The sequence below is a fragment of the Drosophila gunungcola genome, chromosome 3R, assembly GCF_025200985.1.
Source record: "Drosophila gunungcola strain Sukarami chromosome 3R, Dgunungcola_SK_2, whole genome shotgun sequence".
Lineage (NCBI taxonomy): Eukaryota > Metazoa > Arthropoda > Insecta > Diptera > Drosophilidae > Drosophila > Drosophila gunungcola.
In genome coordinates this window covers 14,933,081-14,959,969 of record NC_069139.1, presented here as the reverse complement: position 1 = coordinate 14,959,969, position 26,889 = coordinate 14,933,081, and the positions used below count along the sequence as shown (strand labels likewise).

General features: G+C 44.0%; 5 protein-coding genes across 7 annotated transcripts; 2 read left to right on the top strand and 3 right to left on the bottom strand.

Annotated features, from left to right (window-relative positions):
• Positions 1-120: 120 nt before the first annotated feature.
• On the top strand, positions 121-6,888 carry LOC128266827 (mitogen-activated protein kinase kinase kinase 15). Its single transcript, XM_053003629.1, has 10 exons — positions 121-520; positions 610-804; positions 1,543-1,712; positions 2,374-3,271; positions 3,335-3,673; positions 3,729-4,531; positions 4,600-4,746; positions 5,039-5,944; positions 6,019-6,291; positions 6,349-6,888. Exons 1-10 carry the CDS (start codon positions 401-403, stop codon positions 6,584-6,586), a joined length of 4,089 nt encoding a protein of 1,362 aa, XP_052859589.1. The 5' UTR covers positions 121-400; the 3' UTR covers positions 6,587-6,888.
• Positions 6,889-6,987: 99 nt separating this feature from the next.
• Positions 6,988-9,096, bottom strand: LOC128266831 (opsin Rh1). Its single transcript, XM_053003634.1, has 5 exons — positions 8,902-9,096; positions 8,276-8,836; positions 7,793-7,940; positions 7,454-7,731; positions 6,988-7,394 (listed from the first exon to the last, which is right to left on the bottom strand). The coding sequence occupies exons 1-5, from the start codon at positions 8,907-8,909 to the stop codon at positions 7,268-7,270; spliced, it is 1,122 nt and encodes a 373-aa protein (XP_052859594.1). The 5' UTR covers positions 8,910-9,096; the 3' UTR covers positions 6,988-7,267.
• A 2,978-nt stretch (positions 9,097-12,074) lies between these two features.
• LOC128266828 (uncharacterized) lies at positions 12,075-20,088 on the top strand. Of its 3 annotated transcripts, none has more exons than XM_053003632.1 (9): positions 12,075-12,465; positions 13,677-15,182; positions 15,256-15,383; positions 17,853-17,941; positions 18,027-18,260; positions 18,739-19,009; positions 19,105-19,554; positions 19,611-19,769; positions 19,828-20,088. In XM_053003632.1, the coding sequence occupies exons 2-9, from the start codon at positions 13,904-13,906 to the stop codon at positions 19,891-19,893; spliced, it is 2,676 nt and encodes an 891-aa protein (XP_052859592.1). In that variant the 5' UTR covers positions 12,075-12,465; positions 13,677-13,903; the 3' UTR covers positions 19,894-20,088. The 3 variants fall into 3 exon arrangements, with proteins under 3 accessions (XP_052859592.1, XP_052859590.1, XP_052859591.1); XM_053003630.1 differs by having other exon boundaries at positions 13,661-15,182; XM_053003631.1 differs by having other exon boundaries at positions 12,075-12,669; positions 13,661-15,182.
• A 546-nt stretch (positions 20,089-20,634) lies between these two features.
• On the bottom strand, positions 20,635-25,443 carry LOC128266830 (ATP-dependent Clp protease ATP-binding subunit clpX-like, mitochondrial). The gene is made up of 6 exons (XM_053003633.1): positions 24,787-25,443; positions 22,040-23,415; positions 21,832-21,981; positions 21,433-21,654; positions 21,182-21,376; positions 20,635-20,896 (listed from the first exon to the last, which is right to left on the bottom strand). The coding sequence occupies exons 1-6, from the start codon at positions 24,842-24,844 to the stop codon at positions 20,861-20,863; spliced, it is 2,037 nt and encodes a 678-aa protein (XP_052859593.1). The 5' UTR covers positions 24,845-25,443; the 3' UTR covers positions 20,635-20,860.
• A 138-nt stretch (positions 25,444-25,581) lies between these two features.
• On the bottom strand, positions 25,582-26,813 carry LOC128266832 (surfeit locus protein 6 homolog). The gene is made up of 2 exons (XM_053003636.1): positions 26,549-26,813; positions 25,582-26,493 (listed from the first exon to the last, which is right to left on the bottom strand). Exons 1-2 carry the CDS (start codon positions 26,715-26,717, stop codon positions 25,676-25,678), a joined length of 987 nt encoding a protein of 328 aa, XP_052859596.1. The 5' UTR covers positions 26,718-26,813; the 3' UTR covers positions 25,582-25,675.
• Between the last annotated feature and the right edge of the window lie 76 nt (positions 26,814-26,889).

Genomic DNA, 26,889 nt, shown 5'->3' with positions numbered 1-26,889 from the left:
TTAACCAAGCGTTTCTATTTTTATATTTATATTTTAAAAAACAGATTTTAACGGTCTACAGGAGTTTGGAGTTAGCGCCAAAGTTTTTTGTTCTGTTTTTCTGGTATATTTTCGGCATCGTTTGGTATATTCTCGGTAGCCCCGCACGGTCACACTGCTCTGGGCATTTCCACAAGTTTCTTTATTTATTTGATAACTATTTTCTTACGCGGCAATTAACGCGATGCAGTTGCAGCAAGTACGTGATAATGAGCCAGTTTGCCACTGAGGTGCGCGCATCCGCCCAGCAGAAAGTGCGCTAATTCCCCCAAGTGCGCGAAATCCGTCCAAAAACAGAATAGTTGAGTGCCAAGAATAGCTGCGATCGCATCGGAACGGGTCGGATCGGATCGAACCAGCGATGGATGTGGTGTGTGTAATCGATACGGCGGTGGTCGACCATCTGGAGGATCGCCTCTGCGCGCTGGAGGAGATCAAGCAGGCGGTGCAGTCGGCGGGCGCCAATTTTCAGCGGGTTCAGGTGCGCCAGATGGGTTATACAATGGTCGAGATACGGGGCTCCATGTCGATGATATTCATATATGCCAGTGAATTCACCAATCCTTGCAGTTCGAGCGCCTGGACTTCGGTGAGACGAACGTGCTGGAGACGTTCTACAACGCCGATGTGGCCGTCATCGACCTGAGCATCCTCACGCAGCAGCGCCCGCTGTCCTATCACTACGGCGTCCGGGAGAGCTTCGGCATGAAGGAGAACATTCTCATCTACAACGATGTGGAGTCCAAGCAGACACTCAGTCTCAAGGTGCGTACCGCTGTTTACCTGTCCAGGTGTGTCCGGCAAACGTCTGCGGACGCGATCCGGAGTACGTTTCCGATAAGATAAATGTGGGGAAACGCCAGCCAAGTCGTGACTCCTGTGCTAGTTGTTATTGCCGACCTTTCTACAGTAGAACTTCCATAAGTCGGAATTGCTGAACTAGAAGTTTCTATAGGAATTGACAAATAATAAAAGACAAATTTAATTATCCCCGAATGATAAACTTATGTTAAATTTTTTTTAATTTTTACTACGAAATACGAAAATATCTCTACCTAAATTCTAAACGCCGTGCAAAAAAAAGTTAAAAGTAAATTAACTGCAACACAGATTGAAACTTAACTTAAATCACAAGAGATTTACAAAAAAACGGTAAAAACAACGAAATAGTTTTTCTGAAAATAAGAAGTATAATTAACAAACTTAATTTTATATTTTAAAACTCCCTTCCTTACTCAATGTTTTTTGGCGGTAGTTAGTTATTGGAAATATGGAAGTTCCACTGTATTTCCGTTGAAATCGCTTTCGTTATTTTTGTTTTGGCCGCGGCCGTAAAACAACAAAAGCGTTGGCCCCAACAATAACAATAACAAATGCGAGCACGCCCACGCAAACACTCAAAGAGGCACGCACACACTCTCAGCAGCGGTGTACACCAACGCAGAGTGGCCTGCATTCACAGTGGCGGTCAATAAAGTAGGTGAACCCCTCTCCCTTCTGCAGCTCTCGTGTGCCAACTACCTGTTCCTCAGCTACAAACTGAATGCGGAGAGCAATTCCTGCCACCTGACTAGCCAGCCCAACAGCAACAAGGAGCCCGCCGCCGAGGCACGGGTGCCCACTTTGCAGTGGCGCCTCAAGAGGAAGCTGCAGGATGTGGAGATTCAGTCGAAGTGAGTAAATCAGGGGAAGTCCCTATAACAATAAGACTTTATGACGATTAAAAAAATAAAAACACGAACCGATTATTTATAAATTTCCCTTCGAACGATTTTCTTTAAAAGTCACGATTTGAATGCAAAGTGAATCAGTCCGTTTTATTTAATTTCTTTAAGAAGAATCTAAACCTTACGTAGAAACCCGAAAAAGGAATTAAGTTTTACAGCTTTAATATATTAACCTTGCAATTATAAGAGTGATTTGACTATAATATTCTTAAATCTGATTAATTCTTTAGATTTTATAGAACAAAATTTCAGTAAAGCATTTATTAAAATTATGATTATAATTATTATGATTTAAAAAAAAAAAAAATATATATATATATATAAAAGAACTTAACTAAATTATTAAAACCCTTTATGTGTTCCTTAAAAAGATTCCCCGTATATCATAAAATCTTTCAAAACCTTTCATTTTTAATTATAAATCTTATAAATCCTTTCAATGCGTCCATAAATATTTATTATCGTGAAAATATTATTTTATTTGAGTTTTGTAAACCAAAAAATAACTAGTTTAATTTGTTTTTCCGCCAGAACGTGGAAAAATGTTTTTCTGGTGCTTTGTTTATGTACCTACAAATTAAACCAAACTATTTTCGGTTACTTACAGAGCCCACATGCGTGAGAAATTTCTCAGCGACATGCGAACGGCGCGGGACACATACGCCACCAATGGCGCCAAGCTGCAGAGCATCTTGCACGAGATGCGAAAACGGCTGGACGATCCGCATGTCCTCTCCGGCGAGGTGGTGCACAGCTTCATGTGCTCGCTGAGGGATGTGCAGGACTACGATGCCATGGTGCGGCTGGTGAACGACCTGAAGAACATACCTAACACCAGGAAGTACGTGGAGACGGGCAACATGAGTTTCCTGTACGCCTTTGCCCTCAACCGCAGAAATCGCAAAGGAGATCGCGAGAAGGCACTGGAATCCTCGCTAAAGGCGCTGGAGAAGAAGGAGAACCACTTTCCCGACATGCTCTGCCTGTGCGGTCGTATCTACAAAGACATCTTCGTGGAGTCCGACTACACGGACGCCACTAGTTTGGCGCACGCCATCAAGTGGTATCGCCAAAGTTTCGAGGTGCAGCCAAATGAGTACGCGGGCATTAATCTGGCCACCTTGCTGGTCATTGAGGGCAAGGAGTTCACCAATACGGAGGAGCTGCAGCACATTGGAATGACTTTAAACAATTTGATCGGGAAAAAGGGAAGCCTGTCCTCGCTGAGCGAGTACTGGGACGTGGCCACCTTCTTCGAGATCTCCGTTTTGGCTAAGGATTACGCCAAGGCGATTCAGGCTGCAGAGTGCATGTTCAAACTGAAGCCACCCAACTGGTATCTCAAGTCCACCATCGGAAATATCTCACTTATCCACAGGTTTCGCAAGAAGCCCGAAGAACGCCTGCCTCCCATCGAAGAGCAGGTGTTCCAGTTCTGGATGGACTTCTTTTTGGAGGCCACCAACACGGAAGAGGTTAAAAACAGCATACGTTTTCCCATACTGGTTGGTATCCCTGAAATACACCTTTACCTGTTTTGGTCACTTATAAGCCAATTTAATTTATAGATTCTCGAGCCGCAGAAGATTTACATGCCCAGTTATGTGACCATTAATATGGATGCGGACGAAAAGTCTATTCAGATAGTGAACAACTGTCTGGCGCACGCAAAGAATGCCTGCAAGAAGCTCCATGACTTCCTTTTCGTGGCCTCAAAGATCAAGTCCGTTAGCCTGTACAAGCGGGATGATCGCTGTGCCTATCTGTACGTCCATCACAACTCGGATGACTTCCAGATATACTTCCCCTCCACCGAGCGCCGGCAAAAGTTCTACGATATGATCCTGGAGATGACCGCCGACCAGGTGGTCTTTGTTAATCTCAGCAATGATGACGCGCAAATTGAGGTGGGTTCGCTAGCATTACCTTATCCCAGCAATCACTTACAATCCCTTATTGCAGTACGAGTACGACTACGATGAGCAGAACCGTAAGATGGTGCTGGGCAAAGGCACATATGGAACCGTGTACGCCGCCCGCGACAAGCAGACCCAGGTGCGAATCGCCATTAAGGAGGTGCCGGAGAAAAACTCACAGGACGTACAGCCGCTGCACGAGGAGATCAAGCTGCACTCGCAGTTGCGCCACCGCAATATCGTTCGCTACTTGGGATCACGCTCGGAGGACGGCTTCTTCAAGATCTTCATGGAGCAGGTGCCGGGAGGCTCGCTCTCCGACCTCTTGGAGACCAAATGGGGTCCGCTCAAGGACAACGAGTCCACCATGGCCTTCTACTCCAAGCAGATCCTCGAGGGGCTCAAGTACCTCCACGAGCAGGACATCGTGCATCGCGACATCAAGGGCGACAACGTGCTGGTCAATACCTACAGCGGCGTGGTCAAGATCTCCGACTTTGGCACCTCCAAGCGGCTGGCCCGCATCAATCCCATGACGGAGACCTTCACGGGCACCTTGCAATACATGGCACCGGAGGTCATTGACCAGGGCGTACGCGGCTACGGCCCTGCGGCTGACATCTGGTCTTTTGGCTGCACAAACGTGGAGATGGCCACAGGCAAGCCGCCGTTCATCGAGCTGGGCTGTGCCCAGGCGGCTATGTTCAAGGTGGGCTACTACAAGAAGCACCCAAACATACCGGAAGAACTGTCCGCCAACGCCAAGAACTTTATTTTGCGCTGTTTTGCCATTAGCGTGCTTGACCGACCGTCTGCATCGCAACTGCTCGATGATCCGTTTTTGGCAGAGTGAGTTTCTATACGGATTTGCTCAGTACTGTTCAACCTTTGATTTCACTATTTATTTATCTACATAGTAAACCACGCAAAATGCGTCCGGCGTTGCCCATCAATACAGAGTTTGGACGAAGCATTTCAGTGCCTGCCGATCGTTTTGTGCACAAAACCACACCGCCGCTGAGCTACAACACAACTTGCAATACGCCGACGACGCCAGAATTGGAGTAAGTTAATCATTGGGGTCCTCTAACAATAAGTTTAACCTTGTTCAATCACTAAGACAGCCTTTCTTTTAAATATGTTATCTGGGAACACATATTGCTTACCAAAAATTAAGTTTATAAAAAACATTGTTTTTGCTTGCACCTATGTCATCTGCTAGTGTAATGGCGTGTTTATTGATTGGTGTTATCAGTCAAGTGCATCAAAAACGATTGGCATGTTTATTTTGCTACTGAAAAGGGCAAATGGAAAAATGTATTGTTCTTAATCTCTGCTGTCCCTTTTTCATTTCAGCATTACTCACACATCCTCGGTGGACATTGACGAGCTGCCCAGCAACCAGTTTCTCTTGGAGCGACGTAATTCTTCAGGATTTTTGCTGTCGCCGGAAATTGAGCCCTCCACGCCGTCGTTGCGGACGAGCATCAGTGAGACGAGTGAGACTGACGGATTCTATCGACTGAAGAAGGATTCACAGCGGCGAACGACGCTTTCGAAAGTTTTGGCACTGGATGAATCCAAGATCTGCGATATTTGGCTCAAGAAGGTGGATGCCGATCAACACTCGATTGCGATCAGGAAGAGCGACTTGGAGGTGCTGATCCGGGGCCTGCGGGATTACATTATGAACGAGAACGAAAAGCATTTGGAGGCGACAATAAACGAACTGAAGCAAAAGCTGAACAACGACGCTGTGGCTCTGGACCATCTGCATCTGGCCCTGTACTCTTTTCAAGACGCCGTTGTCTGTGTGCTGCGGTATCACTGCATTAAACCGCACTGGATGTTCGCCTTGGACAATCTCGTTAAGCGGGCCGTTCAGGCGGCGGTTACGATTTTCTCGCCTGAATTGGGCGCCAACCTGGCGGACAAGGATCTGTCCGGAAATGATGATGAGAGCGTGCACATAAGTCTCATGCAGCAGGGCTCCACAGACAGCCAGGAGAAGCATCAGCAGAGCCTGGAAAAGGTGCTGCCCTCGAGCAGCACGGGAGGAGGTGTCGGACTAACGCAAGTGGACTCGGGTGGCGATGCACTGGCCAGTTCGGTGGAGTGTGCCCGCATCCTGCGAGACATCCGTGAAAACCAGCAGAAGCTGCAACGTCAACTGCTCGAGCAGCAGCGGCAGAGCATGAAGGCCCTGCACAACATTAGTCAGGAACTGGCCCACATCTACATGGGCGGCAGAAAGAGATTAAGGTGGGTAAAACATTTGAAAGTTTCATTTTTTTTATTCTTTTTCAAATAATAAATATATAATTATATTTACCCAGACGCACCATTAACGGCTTTAACAAAAAGTGCCATAGAATGAGTCCCAGTGTGGGCGGAATGTCTGGAGCCCGTCCGACCCAAGCGGGCAATCCCCGGAGGCAGCTAAACAAGCACCACTTTGGTCTTCACGAAATAGACGAGCAGTTGGAACAGTGGCTGACCCAGCAGGAAATCGACGAGTTCTCAAAGACTCTCATCTTGAATGAGGGCTTTACGTTTGAGGATTTCATCTACAACATGGAGAAGCTGGACCTCATGAGACTGGGCCTGCGGTAGGATGAAAACGTATCACTACAACTATTTCTATAACTAACACTTGTATTTCACAGCGTTGGCATCGAGGTGCGTTTGTGGAAACTTATAATACAGGAACGGGTCTGCACTTCCTCCGAATGCGTGGACAGTCCGCCCGGCACTTACCACAAACCAATTGGCGGCAATTGCTCTTTGGCCCTGATTGACAACAACAATACGCTACCATCACCCACAACAACAACACCCGGTACGCCAGGCATCAAAACGAAAATAAAAAAAAGCGAAAGCGAATACGATTCCTGCAGCGAGTGAATGGAGTTTTGGAACCTCTATAGTTGTGCCTTAACAGATACTACTTATACAGATTAATTGTTAATGTTGTCCATGTGCTACTAACCGCTATGAAGCTCAGCTCAGTGAGTTTCCAGCAATCCTGGGTAAAATTCGAGTGAATTGACTCGTGGTTTTGCGAACTTTGAGTTCGAAAAGACATGTGTCTGTTTGTCGATCCTTTGCCATTGCATGTTAATTTATCAAACAAAAAATGGAATTTAAGTGCCTTTAATTTAATACAAAACTGAAACAGAAAATACATTGTGAAGTGCTTTGCAAAACTTTGAATTTTTAATGAATTGGGAAATAGGTTCTATTTATGGATGGATGTAAATGAGGGTAAAACTACTTACTACTAGATAAAAACCAGCATGGTGAAGTAACTTTTCTAGTTCGTTTGCATTTATTTTTTTGTTTAGTTTTTTTTTGTCTTTAAGTGACATTGCAGAAGATTTGATAGTTGAGTTTACATTGCTTTTTGTTATGTAAGAAATTTGCATAATTTTTTCATTATTGTTGTTTTTAATGTTATTCGAAAGCGTTTCGTTCTGTTGCTGCAGTTGTTCTTGCTGTTGTTGTTGTTGTTTTTGTTGCTGTTGTTGTTGCTGTTGTAAGTAGTTAGATGTTGTTGTTGCTGTTCTGGTTGTTGCGCCAAAGAATTTATGCCTTGGACTCGGCCTCGCTGGCGGTGGCCTGAGATTGGGCATCGCTCGACTTACCATCGTCGACCTTGCCGAAGACGCAGCAAGGACACTTCTCCTTGAGGGCCAGGCGGTATTTGGGATGGCTAGATGGTGCAATAAATGTTGTTTTAGGACTGCAGTATATTCTACCATAGATGCCCACCTGATGCCATATACAATTGGATTGTAGCAGGCGGCCGACTTGGCGAAGCAAGCTCCCCAAATGGTGTTCAGTGGTGTGAGACCCTCGAACTTGAACAGTCCCATGCAGTTGATGACCAGATATGGAGTCCACGCCATGAACCACAGGCTGATGGTCACCAGAGCCACCTTGGCCAGCTTGCCCTCGGCGCTCTTCTCGGCATCCTCAGAGGAGCGGAGAGACTTGACATTCATCTTCTTGGCCTGCTCGCGCATGGCCTTCTCGTGGGCGGACACAGCCTGGGAGAGGATATATTTTAGGATAGGTCACATGGTTAAATCACATCGCCTTGCCACTTACAGCAATGATGAACCAGTAAGAGTAGCAGATCAAGAACAGGGGGATATAGTATACGAAAATGGAGTAGAAGATCAGGTATGAGCGTGGATTCCAGTCGCGTTCCAAGTAGTCAATACCGCACGATGTCAGATTACCCTCCGGCACATACCTGGTAAGTATAGAGGGTATAGTTTTAGGGGAGGCTTTATCACTCGCATTATAGTTTACCATTCTACAAGCTTCAAAATCTTTAACAATTAATTTTTAATAATTTTGATATTAATGATAAAAAGAACTATTGAAATTCAGCTTGGAAAATTATTCCAAATTATCCAATATTATTTGTTTTTTTGAAATATTAATTTTTCTATTCGTATAATTTTAAAAATATTTTTTATTTCCAAAAAAAGACTAAAACTTTGTAATCTTTAAGGAATTGTTGAACTTTTAAAAAAACCTTTAGTGTAACTAAAGAAATAAATATATAAATTGAAGGGGACTCACCTGCTCCAGCCGAAGGCGGGCGCCAGGCACCAAATGCTCGCCATGAACCAGATGAAGGCTATCTTGCCCAAAGCCAGCGGAATGGTCATCGGCCGGCCGGCCATGCCCTTGACGATTACTTGGTAGCGATCCAGCGAGATCATGCACATGGACCAGATGGAACTGCAGCCGAAGGCAGAGCCCAGACCGGCGTAGATGTCGCACATCATGGGACCGAGGACCCAGGTCTCGAAGTACAGATTGATTCCCATCATCGGCGTGTTGGTGATCATGATGCCAAAGTCCGAGATGGCCAGGTTGATGACCAGCAGGTTTGCGGGCGTTCGCAACGACTTGGTGGTGGCGAATATGTAGATCACCACGCCGTTTCCGCACCAGGAAATCATGCCGATCAAGATCATGTAGGCGGTCAGGATCTTCGCCCAGATGGGGTCCATGGCGGGGAACTGGTTCCAGTACGGGCTGATCAGGTGGGCCATGTCGGGCGTGACCTTATCCACCACCGATCCATTGGACAGGGGGGCAAAGTGTGGCCCCAGTTGCGCGGCTGCTACTGCAAAGCTGCAACACCGAACCAAAATGCAGTATATAGGACTGGAAATCTATGGATCTCTTCGAATTCGTACCTCTCCATTGTGTTTTTTTGTTGTCTGGCTGCGTCACTATATCCCGCCTATATCACACTGTCTACATAAAAAGCTGCAAATTCACTAACAATATTTCTAACACTTTTTACATAAAGGATTCCTGGATTCTGAATATTTCACTGGAGCGGACTATTCGCGGCGATTGGTCGTTGGAAACCTGCATTGCTTGCATTTCGCACTCTGGCTTTTATAGTTTTTCCCTGACTCGGAGAACCCTTGGCTTTCAAATTCAATTAGCCCAGACCTTAAAATACATCATGTGCAAAGGAAAGTGTCGACAGCTTATAATCATAATAGCCATAACAAAAACGGGCGCGCATCGCAATGGGCCAATGTCAACAGTTAAGACATTTCAAAGGCTTCCAAGAAGGGTTCTGGCCGAGCTTTTGCTTTGGCTGACACTGTGCCGAAAGTGGGGGGGAAATTCGGCAATTTAATGTGTCAATGTTGGGAAAATATGAAAAACAATAAAGCAAAACGAAGCAGCAGAAGAATTGCCAAGATGGGCAATTAAGTATACGCAGCGTGAGCGTGGATGAACGCACATTTGGCGAGCCCCGCTTGACGTGGATTAAACGAGAGCCTTGACTGTCACAAATAAAAAAAAAACCATTAAAAAATCTCTTAAAATGCCCAAAAATGAATTCCCTCTCCCAAGCAATAAGCTGCTTATGGATTTTGCTGTGGCGATTGATCTATTCGCACCTCCATTGAATTTTCCGCACATGTTTTGTTCGCGTGGGCCGTTTGGATTTTATTTTGTCAATCCAACTTTGGCATAAAAGCATTTTGTTCGCCTTTGTCCGCTCGCTCAACACGTTAGCTTGAATTGGGTCAAGTTTTAGACTAATCCAGATGGCCGGGATGTCACGCTTAATGCCCAGCCCTAATATGGAACTAAACCGAAATAACTGTCATTCGGTGTGACAGTCGACACATGTTAGGCTTGGCAGATCTTTCGGTTTAAATCAATTACCCACCGCAAAACAATACAAAAAATACATAGCTGGTAATACATATTTATATGAAGTTAGACGCGAAAAAAAATTAACAAAAATAGCAAAGCGCAAAACCGGAAGCTGAGCTCAGATCGGCATCATCATTATGATCATTATCGGCGTCATCGTTAGCCGCAATTGCGGTTTTCATATCAAAGTATGTATGTATAATTCTCTGTATATAAAAATGTTCCAAAAAAAAAAAGCAAATCACAGTATAAAACAAAACATGAATCGCATTTCAATTTATTCAGCATTTTTGGGTTTCTTTAAACAAACAAAAGTCACCCGCCCACCTGCTAAATGGCGTAAACATAAAAAGCCAAGACACAAAATGGGTACAGCAACAATAAAGACAGACAATAAAGAGCTAACAGCAAACTGCAACAAACATTGCGATGTGAAGAGGAAGAAGGCGGCCCAAGGAGAAGAAGAAGACAATCATTTAGCATTAGCAAATAAGCGAGATAAATGCTTCGATCCGTCGTCTTTTTTTTTCTTGTTGCTTTCCTGCTCAATGAGGCAGACAAAAACGAAACTGGAGAAGAATTGCTAGGTTAGGTTAGACCTTAAGATACACTATACATGTCGACAATTTATAAATATGGAACAATCAGAATTGGAAATGTTCGAAGACTTTTTTTAAACAACATATTTAATTTGTAGCAGAGCCTGGTAACAATATACTTTTAAGGGGAAAGAAGCTATCTGCAGTGATTAATCGCCTAAAAGCATGCTTTAAATTTTTAGAAATATGTACGTCTGTCTACGTAATGTTTATATCGTAAACCTATAACAAAAAAAAATTGTATTATAGAAATACATATATTATTTGTATTCTGATCAGATTTCTCTGACACCTATGACCTTTAGATCAAAAGAATCCTTGAAGGGGACATATAATTAATTTAAACCATGCAGTCTAACAGATTTTCGGGTGGATCATTCTAGGGGACATATCATTTAATTATATGAGTTTTTTGAGAATAGAGGAAAGGCTTTATTTCAACCATGCAGTCTAACAGATTTTCGGGTGGATAAGGGTAAGCGTGACTTGTCAAACCTTCCAACTGAACCGTGACACCCTGCCTCCAGGTCACAGTGTATAATTAACAAACACCTATGATTTGATTTTTGTATTTTTTTCGTTCGACAATGGATTGGTGTGCGAATGTGTGTGCGTATGCGTGTGAGTGGGTAAACGACGGCAAGTGTTCTGCCGACGTCGCTGCCGCTGCGCCGTCGTGTGGGGGTAAGTGAGAAAGTGAGAGCGCAGACAGAGCAAATCATTTCGGTGGAGCTGCTGCTCAAAGAACGCCAAAGTAATGGGCGATCTTTTTGGGCGGCGCTCTCTTCGGCGCTCTCTTTCTCTCTTTTTCACTCTCGCTGCGATTGAGTTGCCGCTCTAGCTATTTGCTAACTATTTGAAGAATTTTTAAAAGAACAAAATTTTAATTTAAAATTATTGTTAATAAAAATGAATTATGTATTTGTTTTAATTTTTAAAGCATGTTTGGGTAATGATATCATCTGTGTTTTTATGGACATTATTTAGTACCCATTATTCCTAAGTGGTTTTTGACAGATTTAAATTGAACTAAAACTAAATGAATTGTTTCGAAAACGATAAAACGTATAACCTTGATCTCTGGCTTTTGTCGTCTGCTGTAAGTTATATAGTATTGAAATCAAACCTTTGAAATTTTCGGTAGCTATTTGGTAATTTAAATATATAGTAAGTTTTATGGTTTTACTGAGCTATCCATAACAAATCCTTAAACTAAAGAGAAAACGGATTATTTAATCAATGTCAGCGCCTTTACCATTTGGGGATCGGTTGGGCCCCACCCTCCGGTATTAAAGGCATATTAAAATCAATCCATCTGGCGCTTTTTCACCCCAATATATGTCACTATCTATTTTTCGTCGATTCGGTCACCTCCGATACGATCGCAGGTCGCGAGTGTGTGGGAGCGCTTGTTCTTGGGGGCTGCGAGCGTCATTAGCGTAGTGCAACAGCGACAGCAACAGCAACAGCAACAGCTGAGATCACCGCGATCTCTCGCTCATCCGCTCCGTTGGCTCGATCGCTGGCAGAACTTAAACGGAGGCTGATGTTATTTTCAGCGGCCGAACTGAAGATTTACAGTAACAACACGGACCTTAGCAGCATCGCGTGCACCGCTATACGCTCGGATATACGACGAACTGTTTTCCGATCGGTGATCTGAGAATTCTGCTCTGTTTGCTGTTAATTTTAGACTCGCCAAGCGGAAGCTTGCCAGAGTTTTCCAAAATATCCCGCGGCCGCGTGTGTTTTCCCCTTCTGATTGAAAAGCATTCGTCCATAATTCGCGAATTTCGAACCAAGAAAATTCGCAAAAAATGTCGTGCCGCGCAAATGTCGATTAACCTCTGCTCGGTTTGGCTTGGTTAATTAATTAATGACGGAATCTCACGTTGTCGCCGTTGTCGTCAGCACGCGCGCCTCCGGTCCCAAATGCAATTAAATCATTAATAAAGGCAGACAAATATCAAACTATATGTACGTCATACACCCCACCATACACACACACACACACACACACGTAAACCACACAGGAACATTAAACATATGTAAAGTGCATTGCACGTGTGTCTGTGAGCCGCAACTACTTCGAAATTTATTTTCGAATAAATAGTACAAAGTTGAAGAAGCAGCAGTCGCAGACGCAGCTCCCGGTCTCATCCCATCCCACCGCAACCCCACGTAAAAACAGCGAAATAGTACAATCGACAGCTGCGGTCAAGATAATAGAAATGCTAAATGAATTCACAGCGCCACTTGAAGGGATTACTCACCGAATAACTATAGTAGAATTCGTTGTTTGTCTAAATGTTTATCTGCGCTGTTCAACGAATTAACATCCCATTTGAGGGTGATAAAAAACTTGACTTCGATGAACACAAATAAGACTTATCAAATGGGTTTAAAAATACTTAGACAGCTCATTCTTTATGTAAATACGTAGGTCAGTTCCGTGAAGAGATTTGCGACAGACACTTAACAAAATTTAATGGCATTATCTTATTCTGGCATTTAATTACGAAAAGGAAGCGAATCGTGCTCTCAAAAAAATGTAACTTTTACTACTTAAAATAAATAAAATGTATGCATTTTAATTTTAGGAGAGTATTATTACTTTGTAGAAATCGAATCCTTGAACAACAATCCTATAAAAATGGAAAAGATTAAAATAAAGATCTTAGGTAATTTTCGGTAGACCAATTAGAGCTATTCTTTTGCCCGCATTTGTCTATATATTACGCATGCACGGTGGGTTCTAGTTAATTTTTTGACCCGTTAATATTGATTCAATTAAATCAATTGATTAATTGTTTGTTTTTGCGCAAGCATAACCAGATGGAATGTCGAGATGATTCAACGTGGCACGATAATCGTTCACGCTTTCGGCGCTAAAGGTGTGGGGCCATTAATTAATCCCACGATATGATAATTGCTCCTGGCAGTTGAACGTCTATTTTTGATTGCTTATAGTGGTTCTGCGACCACTGTGCCCGCCGTGTACGCGTCTTACGTATCTGCTCGATATTCCGCTTATGCGATGCCTGGTCTCGAATCCGTATCCGTGTATTTTTGTGCGGTCCGTCTGTGTTTCGAGTGTTTGGCTGTATGTTTCGGTTTCGGCGTCTGAAATAAACGAAATAGGAAATTTTGGTATTTTCTTTTATATAAATAGATTTCGCCATACGCAGTCTACGGAGAAAAAGTTGAAAACGCTGAAAATGTGAAAAGTGAATGAAACGCATGTGAATCTCGCAGTGCCAAATAGCGCAACAAAAGCCGGGCAAATTAGATAAAACTTAATTAAGAATTCAATAATTTATTGAAATAAAAATGTGAGCAGTGAAAATGTGAATATCCAACCAGAGAGCGAGAGAAAAAACAGATAAACACACATTTTCCGAGATACTTAAGCAAAATGCAAGCCAATTCGAGCACCACCACAACAACGACGACCACCAAGACTAAGAAGCTGAGCAGCGGGACGGGGAGCAACATGATCAGCTCGGTGGCAGTGACGAGTGCCATCAAAACCACCACCACGACACGAAAGCCAGCGGGCTCCGGAGCCAGTCCCAAGTCCCCAAAGTCCCAGGGATCGAGTACGTCGCATGCAGCTACCAGCGATTCCCATGCAGAGATTGCCGAGCTGACCAAGAAGATCAACGAGCACGCCGATGCCATCTATGAGACGTGGAAGAGCCAGGGCATACCGCCACCCGAGCTCCTGCAGATGTACACAAATGCCGCCGCCTCCGGTGACCTTTCGAACGTGGCCTCGCCCACCGCCGACACCGAAGGCCTCCAGAAGATGGTCACCAGCTTCGTCAACAAGGACAAGGAGCAGCGCGGCAAGACCAACAGCCTGAAGAAATCCGACATCACCTCCAATGGCAAGGTGAAAAAGGCGGTGGCCTCCAGCTTCAGTCCTGTGCCGGATCAGGTCCTGCAGTCGCCCAAAAAGGTGGCCGCCGTCAGCAAACCCCTGCCCGACGTCAACCTTAACTATGACATCAGCCTGGACCTGGACGTGAACAATCTGTCCACGCAGCAAACCCAGAATCTGCTCAAGATCAGCGAGCTCATCCAGCAGCAGAAGGAGGCCCAGAGCCCAGCCACAGTGGGCAAAAAGCGGCAGAACAGCAAGACCATGGCCAACAGCAACAGCAACAGCAACAGCAACAGCATAAGCATTGCAAACTCGGCCATCGCAAGCAAGTTAACAGCCTCGGAGCAACCCACCAAAAAGCAGAGCAAGGCCAGCAGCAGGAACGGATCTCTGGCTGTTAGCCTAGATGCTGTTGACGGGCCATCATCCGCGAGAATGGCCAACAGCAACAGCATGGCGGCAGTGAGTGATAAGGGCGGCGAGCCAGCGGCCACAAATCGCAAGTCAAGCAAAACCAAAGAAAACAGCGCCGATACGAAGCCGGCAACCAAAGAAAAGCCAACAACGGGGGTGGCAACTGTGGCCACGACACGCAAATCAACAAGTCGCATCGCCACTGATAACGCCAGCAACATAGCTGCAGCAGCAGCAGCAGCAGCAACATCGGCAGCAACAGCAACACCAGCAGGGACAGCAACATCGATGGATGCAACGCCAGCAACATCGGCCAGCACAACTATGCCAACGTTGAATAAAGTCAAACCGACCAGCGGGGCGCGGGCGGCCCTCACCAATGGCCAGGATAAAAGTAATATAACCGAATCGAGTCCGCATATTCCTGAGCGCGCCACAACTCCAGATCTCTCGGTCTCTTCTTCCAGTGAATCTCCTCACACGCGGCTCCGTGGCCGAGCGCGTCCTCATGTTCGAGAAGTGTCCGGATGTGCGGCACGCCTTCCTGAACATCAAGCGCCCGCAGGCGGACACTCCGCCAAAGAGCCTCATAAAGGTGAGTTATGAGTTATATCCATACCGTTCAGCCATTCGAGGGGCGAAAATCGTGTGCTCGTGGTGTTATCTAATAGTTGAAAATGCCACAAGCAATGTAAGAAAAAAAATCAAAAAAAATCGCCGCAGATCGAACCAATTGCAAATGCAATTGCCCATTTGTTTTCGTTCGACTTTTTGTGGGCTGCTCTTATCGGTGCGAGCGAACCGCATCATTGATTGATTTAAGGTTACCCCAAGACGCCTCACGAGAAACGCTTGCCAAATGGCTGGGGAAGATCGGCGGCCAAAGGAGCAAAAAAGGTTCAGAAAAGAAAGGGGATTACATTTTAAAAAGCTAAATCACAATCTCAGCTTTTGCACTATGAAAAAAAATAAAATAAAATAAAATAAGCAACTACAAGTCAGCGAAAAAAGCATGTTGGATATGGAAAACTATATTTTAGAATGTGTGTAGATTATCAAAGCAATCTTCAAATAATCATTAAGTTGACGTACCAAATTGCCTTAAGCAATCATCTATAATATATAATAATTTGGGTAGCCTCAGAATTGTGTAAATATTTATAAAAAATAGTATCTAATGTAAAAGTACATAGTAAAATGACGGTATCAAATACAATTCCATTCACCTAGCCAAATAAATTATTGTATTCCCTCTATATAAGTACAAATTAATCTAATTACGTCACGACAAAAAGCCAATGCTAAGTCGGATTCAAAATGTATATAATAAATGAATTTTTATTAAAGAATTCTGATCCGAAGTGATTAGCACTTTGAGAAGCTAAAAAACGAATTAAGTGATTATTAAGTCAAAACAGTTTTTGGGATTTATTAAGTAGTCATGAAGACGGAAGAGTTATTCCCTGTTTCGTAGTTTTGCAATGCACTATATTAATATATTCAAAACACATTCTGCTAAAATTTGCTTAGCCGCTCAAGAACCTGTTGACTACTCAGCCCCTTTGCAGGGCTTATTGGGTATGCATAGTGGTCTCACTTACCCACATCGAGAGCTCCCAGTGTTGTGTGCATATTTTCGTATATAAACAATCAAATCAAGCATTTACGATCAGCACAATCGTGCAAAGGCAAAATATCCAAATGTGAGAGAGAAACGGGTGAAGAAATAACAAAAATAAACCAAACAAAAACCAAACCAAATTCAATACAACCCAAGCACATGATCATCATCACTTTTGAGCACTTCGAAATGCAATTCGCTTTTTTGTTGGCTTTGTGCTGATTGTTGCTTTGGTTGGGGGTTTTTGTTTCAGAATTGTTTAATTGCTTAATTACATGTGCGGGCGGACACGGCATATTCTGCTTTTTTTATGAATGATGTTCCAAACCAAAAATCTCTCCACAACAATTGAACTTTGCTTTACTACGATTGCTTGTGAAATTCCTCACTTCGGACCAAGCGTCTGATCAAAGCAAACAAATCAGCTAAAAATTTAATCCTCAACGAAAAAACAAAAACTATTTTTTGCAATTAAGTTTTGGGCAGGGACAGACACAAATAGTATGCGTTCAATTCACTAGTTTTTTTACTTATCTTTGCTTTTTGTCTAGAAATTAGGCAACAATACGTATGCGTAATATTTGACTATAAACGATGTGTAGCCGGGCGTATACGTAATATGCGCACATGCCAATGAATTGTTTGCTCTTCTGTAGGCGCTTCTCGTTGTGGCCGAGTGAGAAGATTAATATTTATGTCACCGTTGACAGTTTTAAAATCATGGATTATAACCGATGAAATGTCCTCATACGTATAAAAACCAAATAAAGCCATATTATTTTGGCTGGGAAAAATGTAGAAGAACAAAAGAATGTTGTTACCAAACTGAAAATATTAGTTTAACATTTATTATTGCTGAGTACTTTTCTTTGTCTTTTTACTTTTCTAACAATTTTGTCTTGAATGTATCAGCATAGCAAAATATGTTCAATAAGTTTTCTTAAAACTATACACATAGGAGCACTTTCTTTTGTTTTATAGATGCCAAATAAGTTATGTATGTATTTAATGCATTTTTTCCACGAAAACAATTTATTTTGTTTAGCACCAAAACTTCGCAACATAAAAATCCTACGGACCAAATATGTTTCCATTATTTACCAAAGCGAAAAGTTAATTTAAACAAAAATTATTTGCATTTGCGCCTCCACTCACCGCTTAAATTGGCCAACAATTTGTTGATGTTTATTTGAACGGCAAGCATTTAATAATAAATTCAAAGGTAAAGGGCGAATGTACGTCGATATGGGCGTGGCTGTCTGCGGCTTTTCGGTTGAGAGTGAGAAAAATTTCCCCGAAAACGTAAACAAATGAAATTCTTCGAGAATAAATTGCAGATTTTATTGAGTTGAGTGGCGCTTTGGCATCCACCACACAACAAAAGAAGGGAATGTAAACAATTAGTGAGTGAAATTAATTTTGCGTTTGCATATTTGTCGACAGGTCAAGCTGCACGCCACCCCGCCCCCTCCGCCGGAGCAGAATCTGCTGCAGAAGGAGATCCGCTCCACGAAGAGCGTTTACATACCCAGGTAAGCGGATCCACAATTCAAACCCTTTGATGTGGTTTCTCGGGTGTGCATTACTATTACCATTACCATTGCCATTACCCGGCAGATTCTACTTTCCACATGGCAAGCCGCAGCCCAACATCGCCATGGAACGGGTGGTGCGGGGCATTCTCTCCGCCTTCGACAGCTTTCCCAACAACCAGGTGACCAAGGACGAGCTGCCGCGCATCCTGAAGATCTGCGGCCTGCCCTTCTACTGGCGCATGCCGGTCATGGTCTTCTGCCAGTCGGCCAGCTCGGGTCTCGTCGAGCGCCAGCGGTTCGTCGAGTTCTGGAAACAGTAAGTTCATCCCATATATAATCTAACTATTACGATGCTCTAGTTTTTAATAAAGGTTTTTTTATACATTTAAAACAAGTAAATATGAACAATTAGAAGGCTTCAACGTTTAGATCGCATAATTTGGTATACTCAAACTTAAAAATGGCAAAATTAAAAACATTTTTTGTATTCAACAATTAGTCTTATACTTTCGACATAAAAGCCATTAAATAAATAAAAAATATAGTTCGTAGTTAAAGTTATTTTCATATGAGCGATTGAAATGTACAATTTTCTTTTTTAAAATTAAACATTTTAAAAATGTTTCTTAAGTGTAGAACAATTGTTTGACAGAGCACATAAATATACTTTTTATTGGCTTGTAAATAAAAATATAAAAAACATGGCACTACTTGTTGAAAAGATTCTGTTATCAAAAATCAAATTATAATCAAAAGCATCCATTTTCGTAAATTTATATATGCAAATCTTACAGAATGAATGTTTATTGCCATGAGGCGGCCTCGAGATTCGTTTACATTCTGTCGCGAGGCCAGAGATTCCGTTCGTACATCGTGCCCGAGGACCTGGTGCCAATGGTGCAGGATGTGGTGGACACACACCCCGGCCTGGCCTTTCTCAAGGAAGCCACCGAGTTCCATTCCAGATACGTGCACACAGTCATCGCGCGCATTTTCTATTCGGTGAACCGCAGTTGGAGCGGCAAGATCACCATTGCCGAACTAAAGCGGTCCGATCTGCTGGAGGTGCGATGAATGTTTCCATGATCTATAAATATTTACAAATATTGTGAAATAATCAAACTAATTTTCATAATGTATAATTTTAAACGCGCCCACAGATGATCAGTCTGCTGGAGGAGGAGGAGGACATCAACCAGATAATGGCCTTTTTCAGCTACGAGCACTTCTACGTGATCTACTGCAAGTTCTGGGAGCTGGACAAGGATCACGACCTACTGGTCAACCAGGAGGATCTGGCCAAGCACAGTGACCATGCCCTGTCGTCGCGCATCGTGGAGCGCATCTTCTCGGGCTGTGTGACGCGCAGCGACAACAAAAAGGCCCCCGAGGACGAGGCCAAGATGTCCTACACGGATTTTGTGTGGTTCATCCTGTCGGAGGAGGACAAACGGACGCCGACGGCCATTGAGTACTGGTTTCGATGTATGGACGTCGACGGAGATGGTGTGCTCTCCATGTACGAATTGGAATACTTCTACGAGGAGCAGCAACAACGCATGGAGGGAATCGGCATCGAGTGTCTACCCTTCGAAGACTGCCTATGTCAGGTGAGAGGATGGGACTTAGTCTCTCTGGAGATTTCCTTATTTTTCCCATTTATCAGATGCTGGATATGATTAAGCCGGCGAATCGCGACTGCATAACCTTGGGCGATCTGAAGCGCTGCAAAATGACGCATGTATTTTTCGATACCTTCTTCAATTTGGAGAAATATCTGGATCACGAACAACGAGATCCATTTGCCTCGCAGCGTGACGAATATGTAAGTCTCTAAGGCTTCTGTATTTGGAGTCCCTCTAATTGTTTTCCCTATTTCACAGACCTCCGATTGGGATCGCTTTGCGGCACAGGAATACGAGCTGCTCATATCCGAGGAGAACGATTAAGGGTCGCCAAGAGATATTTATTAACTTACAAATTTTTATACAAATTTATACACTACGAAATGAAAATGAAACAGAAAAAGAAACAAAAAGAAGGTACTACTATTAGTCCACATGTGCAATAAATTCAAATTATTTATTATGAGTTCTGCAGATTTAGTTAAATTTTAATGACGAATAAAATAAAATTAATGAAAATTTAAAAAGTGGTATAATTCTGTTGGCAGTGAATTTGGTTGTTATTATGTTCAAATACCCTTGCAGCTTTTATGGCTAACATTTCTATGCTGGTTAAAATATATATGTATATTATATTCCGAACGTATTTGGAAATTCAGATTTTACAACTAAAATGAATTGTTAGCCTCGCCTGCGTATATCATATTAAGGTTTCAAATTTTTCCATGAGTCGATAGCCACCAAACTTAATTAAATAAATACCATCCATCCAGTGTCATTATTGATTTTGCTAAACAAAGAGTAACCAAAGATTAGTAAAATTGTTTTTTTTAATAATTTTTTATTTCAAAGTTGATTTTTGACTTAAATTATTTAAAAGTAGAACGTGCTTCTCGTTTGTCATCTTAACAACCAGAACTCATTTTGAAACTCAGTTTACACTATGCAAAATTTGCCTAAATATATGTTTACGTTTTTATATATAATTGGTTTATGCAAGAGAGGATCCTAGCTCGAATAGACCTTGACCACATCACTGCCAACATTGCAGATTTACGATCTACATTTAGTTATATATTTAAAAATATGTTGATTTTATTTATTTTAACATTATCGTAGGATTTGAAATTCCATTTACAATTGCTCGGGGATCGAAAGATTGCGCTGCTTGTCGGTTATGAATCACAGATGCATATGGGATTGAGGATATTCTTTAGAAATATTTGCGGGAGCCTTCATTCACTCCACAGTAGGTCATGTTTTACAAAGTGATGGGGTTGCAGGGAAGGAGCTACGACGAACCAACCAATTTATCATTCAAACCAGACTAAAAAATATATATGTTAAAACAGGAAATGAAAGTGTCTTCGAGGTGTAACATTGAATTGTGTTTGCAGATGGTACTAAGCGCTCAACTGTGAGAACGATTCGAAATCAAGCATTTGGAACAATTAAAAAAGCTAATAGAAGACAAATGAGCTCTAGAGGATCCAAAAATTCGGAAAGCGTTGCGAATTGAAGGATATTTGCTTGTTTTAAGTTTTGTCCCGATTTCTGTTTTGATTGGCTTTGGATGTGGGTATCTCTGTCTGAATTACTGTTTTAGTCGTACTTTTTCACTATTCTCAAAGTTCTTATCATTATCGGTTGTGGTATCGGAGTCCGTGGCAACAGTCCCGGATGCCGGGGCGTCCGCATCACGACTGTATTCCGGTGTGGAGCTGCCCTTGACATAGTCGGCGGTTATGTGTACCCCCCGAATGTCTGAGCCGGGCACTATGAACATGGGATCCAGCAGCAGTTGCTCCTGTAAAATAGTTTAAAGTTTGTATTACATGCTTAAAATGTTCAATCACATCTTACCATTATGGAGCGCAGTCCACGGGCTCCCGTATGCCTCTCCATGGCCAGCTGGGCTATCGACTTGACCGCGTCCTCGGTGAAAGTAAGATCAACCTCATCGAGACCCAGCAATGCCTTGTACTGCGGCACCAGGGCGTTGCGCGGTTCAGTGAGGATGCGCACCAACATGCTGACGTTCAAACTGTGGAAGGGCACGATAACCGGAAACCGTCCAACGAATTCCTGCAAGACATATGTGGTTTAAGATTAATTTTAAATTACATTATTTGTAGTTAGAGGATTCATAAATGCTTGTCCATTTATTTATATTTTGACCAATTATAAAGAAAAGCAATAGCAATTTACAATGTTAGTATCTATGTCCTAAAACATTTAATACAAGCATTAATCCATACTTACCGGTATCATTCCGAACTCAACGAGATCACGTGCCTGCACTTTCGTCAGGCATTTATCACGCTCCTCCTGATCGTTGTCCATGGGACTGGCGGCTGATTGAGCTGCACGACGGCCAGATCCGCTGGTCGAGGGCATGCCGAAACCCAGATACTACAAAAATAGAATTGAATAATTAGTAAATGAAATCAGGAGAATATATTAGCCTCACCTTCTCGTTGAGGCGGCGCGCGATTAGCCTGTCCAGTCCCGTATATGCACCAGAGGCCACGAAGAGGATGTTGGTGGTGTCCACCTGGACCGTCTCGCCACGCAGCTTTCGCGGGGAGTTGCGTTCGGGCACGTTGACCACGGTGCCCTCGAGCATCTTTAGCATGCCCTGCTGGACACCCTCACCGCCAACATCGCGAAGCTGGTGGATTCCGGGGACGGCACCGATCTTGTCCACCTCGTCGAGGAAGACGATGCCCGTCTGGGCGCGCTCTACGTTGTAGTTGGCATCCTGCAGCAGCTTGGAAATGACGCTCTCGATGTCCTCGCCCACGTAGCCCGCCTGAGTCAGCGTGGTGCAGTCACAAATGGCGAAGGGTACGTCCAGGCACTTGGCGATCGTCTGAGCGATCAGTGTTTTGCCGGACCCCGTTGGTCCCAGCATGATGATGTTGCTCTTCTCCAGCTTGACATCGTTGGACTGCCGGTCAAGTATTTCCGATCCGGATCTGTGGTCGCCGCCGCCACGTGAGTTGCTGGATGCTGCGCCGGTGAGTCCGCCCCCCAGTCCGTGGCCTCCCATTCCGCCACCCATGCCCATCTGGGCGGGCTTTGGCGGCAGTTCGTTGCCCGGCGAGCTGTTCAGCGTGTGACCGATCCCGGTGATGTGTAGAAGGTCGGGACGCGGGATGCCATCCAGGCCGTTGTTGCCGGATCCGCCACCAGCTCCTCCCTGCTGTTGAAGCTGCGGCAGGTTGTGGTGTATGCGCTTGTAGTGGTTGTACACTGCTACTGCCAGCACCTTTTTGGCAAAGTCCTGGCCCACGACATGCTTGTCGAGGTACTCCATGATCTTCTGCGGCGGAGGTGGCGGCTTGCGCTGATTCTTGGGCTCGTCCTTAGTGCGCTGCTTGGTCTCCACCTCGGACAGCACCACGAAGAAGTAGTTGCACTTGGCACACTTCACAAATCGCGTCGAGCTGACGAAAGTTTCGACCTGCGTGCAGGCGCTGCCGCATTTTGGACACGAGAGGAACTTGTCGCTGCCGCCGCCTGGCGGATCGGCGCCACTGGTTGTACTTGCTCCAGACCCTGCTCCACCGCCGGGGCTTTTGGCTCCACCGCCTCCCGAAGCACTGGCTCCACTGCCGCTGCCACTCCCACTATCACTGGAGTCCTCTGGCGTTCGTGAGGTGGCGTTGGTGACATCAATGTACGCCGGTATTGCCATCGCGGGTTCCAGTCTCATCAGTCGATTGATCGTGCAGTTCCGCGTGGCTGGGTGGAAGCGTCGGACGCCCCAAACGCTGACCTCCGCATCGCCTGCGCTCAGGATAACGCATCTCGCCGAGTGCTGTGTTTGACCAACTCCGCTTCCTGGAATAAGACGAAATGAAAGTTAAATAATTTAAAATACATATACTAAAACACATATGTATATTTAAAATTTATCAGACAATATTTTTTGGTAAAGATTGTATATAAAAATTGGATTGAATAATAAATTTGATTGGAATAAGTTTGTATTCCCATATTTATGCATATAAAATTGGATTATTGATTTGGAACTAAATTAGATAAGATCACAATATCTCCAATTCAACCGAATTCTGATCAACGTTTTTTCGGATGTTGGGGGAGGCTTTTGGAGCACAGCCGATATATTAAAATTAAAATAAGATTAGATTAAAACAAAATATTGTATCTCAAGTGCTTCCGGCTCTAACGAGATTGATTTAATTTAATGAATGGTTACTTGGCTGCAGCTTTATTGTAAGTGTTTTTCAATTTTTCTCCCTGTGTAAGGGGATGCAGAAATTGGAATGCCTTTCGTGTGCAAAAAAAAGCACAAATCGAATCATTGACCCCAAGAGCGGGGTTATTGTTTCCTAAAGAACAGACAATTGATAACAACAAAGGAGATGCGAGAAAGAGAAGCTCTAGATTGACCAACAAAATAAATAAACTAACAAATAAAGGCCAAGGGCAATTAGCATCTTCCGATATCGCAGATGACTTGCAACTTTTTCGCAGTATTGCGAATCAAACAGGGCCTAAATATGATTAATTTCAAAGACAACAGGTGTTGTAAATATATAAACAGAAAGTAATCTGTACTCGTACTAGTTTTTCGCAGTGCATTTTGTTAGGTAAACTTCCGCCTCTCGGCTTTCCTAACCCGTAGACCAACATGTTTAAAAACCAACTGTTGGCTATTAAAAATGTGTAAGAAATTGCTCCAGCGAAGACATGAAATAATAAAAAAGCATTGCATCAGAGCGGCAAAAGTAATTATTAAGCTAGTTGGCCGTTCGGCCCTTATAAAACAATTCAAGTTCATTTTGTCTAAAAGCAAGACCGAATATCTGTCTGATTGGAAACGGGGCAAGTGGCCTTCCAATCAGATGTGTGTTTTGTGAATGTAAAATCAGTGGGAATCCCCTTTGGTGCGACGCCACTGTTGCCTGTTGACCGCGAGCAGTTTTTGATACCAAAAGAAGACGACCTTCACTCTGTGTTTTGCTTTGGTTGAACTATACAATAAATATTCAGCGAGCACAGCAGCTAGAAAATTCTGATAAGCCAAATGGATGGGGGGTGGATTCGGATTGGATTTGGTATACTGCAGGCTTTTTTGCCTGTTGTTGTTGACTTGTTTTTCTTGTTATTGTTCCTGATTCACGGCTAATGACGCAGTTACGTATGCGATTGGCACAGTAACAACAACCAGAGGCAGTAAGCACTTACCCTTCGCCCAGACGTTGTATTTTGGGCCCAGCAGGATAATCCGCCGCACCATGCTCATGGTAGCTCCTCCCCGCCGCCTCTACGCCTCTGTTTTCTCCGCTTCCTCGCCCCCTGCTGCAGCTACTCCTGATTTCCCCTGCGACCCTGCTCTTTGCTTCACTTCTCAGCTGGCCGCCGCTTCTTCTTGCTCTGTGCTGATCTGCGAAGTTATTGTTGAGGCTCCTGCAGTGGTTGTACTTCTTTCGGAGTTTCACTTTTAGTTTCAACTTTTTGCTATTCCTCTCTTCTGCAAAATGCGTCGCAATTTGGCTGGTTTTCCGACTGCCTTGCTTTATTTTCGGTGGAAAATGGGGGAATAGATTGCGCTCTGCACGTAATTTGTGTGGCTGTGTGCGTGCGTGTGACTCGTTGCTTTGCGGCACTCGCTGTGCTTCTTCTTCAATGGGCGACACTCAAATCGCGCGATATAAGATCCCCTCCAATTTGTGGGGTCTTCAACTTTACAATTCCACTTTGCGTTTCTTGGAAAATATGGAATAATCGCTACTAGCTGTTTGGGCGATTGCGATGTCAATCGATAGTTGCTATCGGCCACAGCTGTTTAACTGCTCTTCTTCTTCCTACTCTTCGATGGGGCCGCGCAACGCACAGTGGAACAATAAATAACATTAAGTGGACAAAAACAAGGCACCAAAACTGGGGGCTATGGAACTTGGAATTTGGCTCTGTCGGGGGAATTTAGATTGAGTCGAGGCCGGAAAAGTAAGTTTCTAATACGAAAGAATTAGAACGAGATTTTCCAAACAATTACTTTTTTTCTAGAGCATTCTGAGTTGAATTTCAACGTGGCATACATTAGATTAATTTAAACTTAAGGCTAGTTAGTTAGTTAGAAGCCGGGTATGATGCGGCCCTTCTTGCTGGCCGTCTTTAGCTTCCTGGTCTTCTTGTCCTTGCTGCGCTTCTCCAGGTTACCCTGGCGCTTCTTCTGTCGCTTCTCCTTGTCGTACTCCACCTTCTGCTTGCGCTCGGACCACTTGGTCTTGGACTTCTTCTTCTCGACGCGCCGCTTCTTGATGGCCTTCTGCAGAAGTTTGGTGTCGTCCTTGACCTTCTTGCCCTCAACCTTGTCGAAGGCATTGCGCCAGGCGATGTCCGTTTGCATTTCGGCGGCCTTTTCCGTTTCGCCCTGTTCGCGCAGCTCGGTGAGGTGCTTCTTGGTGTCGCGCAATTTCTTTAGGATCTCCTTGGGATTTTGGTGGGACTTCTTAACCTTACCGCCCGGATTGGCGGCAAAGTCCACTTTGGAGTACACGATTTTGGCCTCCTGGTTGTAGACCGGTTGCACTTTGACCGGTTTAATCTGCTCCTTGGTGTCCTCCGGATCCTGCTCCGCCTTGACCATTCCGTTCTTCAGTTTCTGGTGCTTGACGTTCTCGTTCTTTAGGTTTTTGGCCGAGGAAAGGAGCAGTTTCTGAACGCCCTTACTGCGCTTCAGCTTTTTGGACTCTCTCCTTTTCTGCTGGCGCTCTGTGGTGGGTCCCTTCTTCTGGCGCAGCTTGTTCTTAATGGAGGCGATGCGGGCGTCCACATCCTCGTCGTCGGAGTCCTGATTTTTAAGTTTTTCCTGCTTTTTCTGTTTTTTTTTGTTTTTGCCGCCCGATTTCTCAGTATCCGGCAGAAGGTAATCCTCGTAGGTGTCTTCATCTGTAGTTAAGAGGGTTTACTTACTGATGAAAGTACTATGAAGCCTGGGCCTTACCTTCTTTATTGGAGTAGGGCACTTTATGAGTGGTCAACAGATCGAGCACACGCTGGTGGAACCTTTTGGTGAGGGTTAGCAGATCCTCCGCCTTCTTGGGCTTCTGCTCCTGGCTGTGCCCTCTGTCGTACTCCTCCCGGAGACGTTTCACAATCTCCGCCTGGATCATTTTGGTCAGTAAAACAATAATTAAACTATTATTTACGGACGGGGCGACACACGTGCAGCAAAGCGGTGGAATGCAGTGTGACCCCAAACAAGGTGGTAAAAATGTTAAGACAAAAATCTGGCAGCGCTTAGGTAAGTAGGTAAGGGTATTCAGCTAAGTTTTTAACCCAGCC

What these genes read in the sequence shown, in the direction of transcription:
- LOC128266832 (XM_053003636.1), bottom strand. Translation starts at nt 26,717, where the DNA reads ATGATCCAGGCGGAGATTGTGAAACGTCTCCGGGAGGAGTACGACAGA. An exon ending in GCCCTACTCCAATAAAGAAG is followed by an intron (nt 26,494 to 26,548) that starts GTAAGGCCCAGG and finishes TCTTAACTACAG; the next exon opens with ATGAAGACACCTACGAGGAT.
- LOC128266831 (XM_053003634.1), bottom strand. An exon ending in CCCGCCTTCGGCTGGAGCAG is followed by an intron (nt 7,941 to 8,275) that starts GTGAGTCCCCTT and finishes TATACTTACCAG; the next exon opens with GTATGTGCCGGAGGGTAATC. An exon ending in CTTACTGGTTCATCATTGCT is followed by an intron (nt 7,732 to 7,792) that starts GTAAGTGGCAAG and finishes ATCCTCTCCCAG; the next exon opens with GCTGTGTCCGCCCACGAGAA.
- LOC128266828 (XM_053003632.1), top strand. Translation starts at nt 13,904, where the DNA reads ATGCAAGCCAATTCGAGCACCACCACAACAACGACGACCACCAAGACT. An exon ending in AAGAGCGTTTACATACCCAG is followed by an intron (nt 17,942 to 18,026) that starts GTAAGCGGATCC and finishes ATTACCCGGCAG; the next exon opens with ATTCTACTTTCCACATGGCA. An exon ending in CCTCGCAGCGTGACGAATAT is followed by an intron (nt 19,770 to 19,827) that starts GTAAGTCTCTAA and finishes CCTATTTCACAG; the next exon opens with ACCTCCGATTGGGATCGCTT.
- LOC128266830 (XM_053003633.1), bottom strand. Translation starts at nt 24,844, where the DNA reads ATGAGCATGGTGCGGCGGATTATCCTGCTGGGCCCAAAATACAACGTC. An exon ending in ATACAACGTCTGGGCGAAGG is followed by an intron (nt 23,416 to 24,786) that starts GTAAGTGCTTAC and finishes GTCTTATTCCAG; the next exon opens with GAAGCGGAGTTGGTCAAACA. An exon ending in GTGGACTGCGCTCCATAATG is followed by an intron (nt 21,377 to 21,432) that starts GTAAGATGTGAT and finishes ACTATTTTACAG; the next exon opens with GAGCAACTGCTGCTGGATCC.
- LOC128266827 (XM_053003629.1), top strand. Translation starts at nt 401, where the DNA reads ATGGATGTGGTGTGTGTAATCGATACGGCGGTGGTCGACCATCTGGAG. An exon ending in GATGATCCGTTTTTGGCAGA is followed by an intron (nt 4,532 to 4,599) that starts GTGAGTTTCTAT and finishes TTATCTACATAG; the next exon opens with TAAACCACGCAAAATGCGTC. An exon ending in CTCATGAGACTGGGCCTGCG is followed by an intron (nt 6,292 to 6,348) that starts GTAGGATGAAAA and finishes TGTATTTCACAG; the next exon opens with CGTTGGCATCGAGGTGCGTT.